This window comes from Priapulus caudatus, unplaced genomic scaffold, assembly GCF_000485595.1.
Source record: "Priapulus caudatus unplaced genomic scaffold, Priapulus_caudatus-5.0.1 Scaffold269, whole genome shotgun sequence".
NCBI classification, from domain to species: domain Eukaryota; kingdom Metazoa; phylum Priapulida; class Priapulimorpha; order Priapulimorphida; family Priapulidae; genus Priapulus; species Priapulus caudatus.
The window spans coordinates 104850-110449 of record NW_014577330.1 but is presented as its reverse complement, the minus strand read 5'-3'; the positions used below and the strand labels follow the sequence as shown (position 1 = coordinate 110449).

Genomic DNA, 5600 nt, shown 5'->3' with positions numbered 1-5600 from the left:
GAGAGAGAGCGCGAGAGAGAGAGAGATAGAGAGAGAGAAAGAGTAAGAGAAAAAGAGAGATGGGGAGATGGCGAATACATGGCTGCTGTCTGATTCTTACTCGTTTCGGGATTTCCCAGCAGACGACGAACATGGCTAAAATTAGCGGAAGCAATTTCCTTTACGTTTATTGTATTGTTATTTTAAATGCGCCTTGTGTATGCCGGCGCATGCGCAGACTGGCCTCCAATCCGCCGCAATGCGTCGCTGGCCGGGTCGTATTTTTAGCAACAAGGCAGCGGTTATTAAGTTGGCTTCAGCACACCTTGAAACACATTCTGCAACTATATACACACGCACGCACACGCACGAACGCACGCACGCACGAACGCACGCACGCACGCACGCACACACACATACACACACGCGCGCGAAGTAGGCCAGTCAGTGTAGTGCGTCCCTGTACCCCGTACTCACGTTGAAACGTCGGCGGGTACGTATATATGAGTGAAAATGCGGAGTTGAGGGGAGGGCGCTTCCTAGCACAACAGCAGATTGTGTGATGTGGCGGAAAGTTGAAGATGAAAATCTCATGAAAGAATGTTTGAATAACAGTAGAAGTAAATGCGCAGAATAATTAGGCACTGAGGCACTTAGCGCTGCCGTACGCGCTCGCGTGTATGTGCACGCACGCGTAGAATCTACTCGCAGCCCCGTTCGCGAAATTTTTTTCCCCACTTCAGTTCCGGACCCACCATACATAGTGTTTTGTAATATAACTTATAAGGTTCGTATATATATGGTTGGATTATAGTTAGGGTTAGGGTTAGGGTTAGGTGGTATTCATTTTACATTTTGCTTCGAGGAAGTCGAGTGAATGGAGTGCGCTGATTGGCTGTGGTTCGGAACTCGAGTGGGGAAAAAAATTTCGCGCCCCGTTCAAGTGGCTTTCGCAATTGACATGTAGCAACCATAGACCTGCGGGCTGCGCTGCAGGGCCTTCACTGACAAACAATCACCATGAACTCTTCAACGCAGGTAGAGAGCTGCTTGCTATTTGCTCGATCGGTTTAGAACGGCTCTATTTGTATTCGTGCCCATCATGTGAAAATATTCAAGAGGCTTCTTTGCTCTTTCCAGAGAACAAATACTTTATTAACAATAACGCATGTGCTTATGATTCATGCGGTTGCACGTCTGCCAAATTTTCTTTGGACATTAGTTGAAAAATATGGTAATTCCGCGAGGCCGTTCTCTGGCACGAACTGGTTAGTATGGCAGAATTTTCAGGGAGTCACACGGATTCCTGTATGTGTCAAATCAGGGAGTATTTGACTCCGGACTCCCTTTAATTTCGCACCCTGCACATGTATGTACTAGTACTGAAACTATACTGAACACTAAGACTGTAGTTTGACTGTGGTGGACTGTGGCAAGAGGGAGAACATATAAGAAGCTAGGGGTAAAATGATGAGATAAAGAAGAGTAAATGAAAGGGGAGAAGGTAGAGTAGGAAGAAACTGTACAGGAAGTATGGGAGGAGAAAAGGGCAGAGTAGCAGATGGTCGAATAGCTATAGAACCATATCCCTTTGCTCTGCCTGTCGCAGAGCGAAGGGCTATAGTTCTAGAGCTAATGGTCGAAGAGATAGTGGATCGAGGTACTAGATAGTGGAAGAAAGTAGACGCAGAGGAGGTGATGAAGATAGAGCATGGGAAAAACTGGTTGTAACAGAAGAAAGTAGGCACAAAAAGTGAGAAGCTCGAAAATGTAAAGGAAGAGGTGAAGTAAGAGGAGGGGTAAAAAGGTAAGGGTAAATTGAACAAACGTGTTCAAAAATGCTAACAAGATCAAGTACTTTGTTTTATGCAGGACATCTGCAGGGCTGACTGTTTGCACAGCTTTCCAGGAGCAGCACTGGAAGAATCTAGAAGCACAAATCGCGAGTATAAACACGTCGGTGACACGCTTCTGTGCTTTGCCTCCTAACGTGTCGTCCCTTGTCACTATAGGTCACTGCAGGGTCAAGCACGCTGCAAGCACACTCTCCCTGACCTCCCGTACGACTATGGCGCACTCGCGCCCTACATCTCTGCCGAAATCATGCAGCTGCACCACAGCAAGCATCACCAGACGTACGTGAACAACCTGAATGCCGCAGAGGAGCAGCTCGGTGAAGCCCTTCAGCAAGGTATGAAAGAAGCCGGAGGGGAAATACACGCACTACACAGTGTCGCCATCGTCATTGCTGGTCCTCAATCTCCCGCTGGCAATATGTGGAAGATGTGATGTATGCAAGTGAATTCACTATTTGATTTACCTAAATATTAGTGTACAGATAAACTGTAATACTTTTTATAGTATTTACTATAAATATACAGCAACTATAACTTATGTACATGTTCATTAGCTTCAGGCTCTGTACTGCCGTACTGGCAAACAAATGACACTTCTGCCCAATGTAAAGAAGAGCGGGAGTTACCAGATAAGTTGGACTGATACTGCGGAACCAGATCAGAGTGTTTTCATACACAGGTTAAATACCCCTATAAACCTTTATATTTGTATACATAATATTTGTATACATCTATGCGCAAGGCATTATTTGTTTAAAATTTTTTTGTTGCAAGTCAATCATAATCTTTTTCCACATGTTAGAAATGCTATGGAACAAGCCGGCTGAGACATGCTAAAGTTGGTGGAGCAAGGTCGAATTCGAAATCTGAAAATGATGAGGAGGAGCCCATACTCAAGAAAGAGATAAAAATACGCCAAAGTCACCCTAAATCAAGTTTTTCAGGTGAACCCTGGTGATGGCGTTGTGTTTTCATAAAGCAGACAATGTGCTATGTATTTTCCTGGCCTCCTTGAACTTCTGCAGATGTGTGTCCATGGGATTATCAATTAGGTGGTTTGCTAATTCTCTCCTAATATTGTACAAAGGGCGCCGCCCCGGCGCCCGCGCGCCGCCCGCCCGCCCGCGCCGGCGCCGCGGCAGGCCCCGCCGCGCGGCCGCGCGGCGGGCCCGCGCCGCCCGCCGCCGCCGGGCGGGCCGGCCCCCGGCGCCCATATATTAGGTTTCACCGTTAACGTAGATATCAATTAACGTCGCAACCGTAAACGCCCGGACTGGGGAGGCCAGATTAAGCGCACGAAAACGATTCGATTAAATACCAGATATGTAATGTACCTTTATTGTATAATAGTGTAGCCCTAATGTAAAATAAAAACATGTCCAAGCTATTAATTGTTAGTGTTCCTTTTTAATTTTTGAGCTCTATCAATTGTGCACATACTTGAAAACCCCCCCCCCACCCCCCCCCCCCCCCCTCCCCCCCCCGCCCCCCCCCCCCCCCCCCCCCCCCCCCCCCCCCCCCCCCTCCTCCCCCCCCCCCCCCCCCCCTCTATATTAACTTATTTTTAATGGCAAAATTGACAAAAAACTAAAAATTAAACTATAATTTGTTCATAGCGCTTAACAGATCGCATTGTCAATTTAAATGAATGTAAAATTCCGCTGATGTTCCATGAAATAATGTCGCATTCACCATTCTTTTTTGCTTTGTGAAGGCATTAATTACCACATATTAATATTCATATTGAAGTGTACGTACACATGGTTGGGCAGGAAATTTTACGTTACAAGGACGTTGTCATCACAATCATACAACGTTGTGGCAACGTTTCAGGGAATCTACAATAGGCGTGTTCACGATTGTGTCCAAGTAAAAAACGCGCTGCTCATCCCGCTAATAGCAGAGGATAATAGTGAGGCGCTAATTGTGTCGTTGTTCCACACAGGCGGAATATCTCGGGGCTAATCGCGAGCGGGATAACACGCCGCGGGGTGGCAATATAAGCGTCGCTTATTCCAGAATGTAGCGGCAGTCGAAGTGTTCTTTGGGCAGTGCGCTATTTTGAGCGGCGATTTAGTGAGCCTAATTGCGTTCAAACCCACTTGTAAAAAAGCTCGGTTTTTCGAAGTGGGCTGCACAAAACCGGGTTTCTGCCAGCCCAGCTAACTTCGCGCGCAGGGTGATAAAGCGCACGGCTAAAATAACGTTGCCCCCAAACATTGGTATCACGTTTTCAACCAACGTAAGTGAAACGTTGTGACCAACGTCTGCACAACGTTATATGGTTAGCTTTGGGATAGGCAGCATATATTATATGCTGCAATAGGATACATGCATATAACACAATGTGTTATACTGATATCTATAGCTGTCGCCTCGTATGACGTGACCTGTGTCGACTCTTGCCGCCACTGATACCAGAATTGTGGCGCAAAACGCGTTTTTTCGAGGTTTGCTTTTTCGTTGAGGGAATATCAGGCCTTGGATACAATCATTTTTACCAGTTTATTTTTCCATAGCCTAACGTTCAGTTCAAAGTGTAGCGAGTTTATTTACTTAGTCTCTTTAAGTCGGTTTGTCACAAAAATGTGCGTGGGAATGCATCTTTAACTTTATATCTAACTTCAGCATTTGATCTAAACGTGAATGCACTAAAAGGTGTATGCTATAAAACTCGGATACTTAGCATTCGCCTCTCCGAATATGTAGCTCTCCAGCTAGTCCAGTCATATGTGCATGCAATTTACATATTAAGCGTGTAGAAGATATGGGGGTTAACTCAGGCCTTGCACACAAATGGACAATTTCTTATCACATGAAAGCAATCTTATATTTTATGCATAAGTGGGCGAAATATTTTTGTTTAAGACAAGCAATGATTAAGTAAATGTAATAGAGATTAATAATTTCGCTAATATTGTATTTACTCAGTTGTTATAATTAGGCATCAATTAAATGTAAATTCTCGCCATATAAAGTGTGAACATAGGGTTAAAGGCACTGCTGGAAACTTGAAATAACAATGAGCCGAACATAAACGGCGAGACACGTATATTCGACAACAAAATTCTGCCAAAAATATATTACTAGGGCCCAACCACCGACGCCATTTATTAGGCAACAGAAAAAAAGAAGAAATGGAGGACAAAAAAAAGAGAAATAAATTGGAATCCAATGATGGAGACTGACCACTTGGTTGACGGCGCCTCCCTCGAGGAGGAGAGGTTCTTCCAGAAGATGCTGGATTGATGTGCCCACGCGCCGTTGAACTTGATAGCCTGCTGCAGAGCCACGACCTTTGTCACGTTGCGCTGGCCGAAACAAAATGTGAAATTCCAAATAATTACCTACTGTATAAGCTGTATATTTCGCTGTTTAATTTTCCGCAAATTTCGCGAAGGCGCATCCCCGGGACCGTGAAAATAACAACACGCAAATCATTTTCATACCGAATTAAACATAAGTAACCGACCGCGAAATTAACCACTCGCGAAATTGTCGCGTCAAGGTTGAATTCATGGAAATATCTGTACGCGAAAAATACGGTTTTACAGTAATTGCCCCCGGAATACTTTTGAATGCAGTATATCTAAAAAGTGATCCCTCACATATTAGTGTTTATTTACGAGTTGTTTTCTATTTATATCACAGTGATAGAAGAGGGTGATCAATGGTTAATGATTTAATATTTTTATTACCGATTAAGTGGAATGTATTAAAATGCAATATATATAGCTTTTATATATTTATTTTTATTTTTATATA

The 5600-nt window shown here is 44.2% G+C and overlaps 1 protein-coding gene across 1 annotated transcript in view; it reads left to right on the top strand.

Annotated features, from left to right (window-relative positions):
- The first annotated feature begins 1971 nt into the window (after positions 1 to 1971).
- LOC106808342 (superoxide dismutase [Mn], mitochondrial-like) overlaps positions 1972 to 5600 on the top strand; it is a 22163-nt gene continuing 18534 nt past the window's right edge. The window contains exon 1 of the mRNA XM_014811029.1: positions 1972 to 2170. Within this exon, the coding sequence (XP_014666515.1) occupies positions 2083 to 2170 (88 nt within the window). The 5' untranslated portion in view covers positions 1972 to 2082. The remainder of the gene's footprint in view (positions 2171 to 5600) is intronic.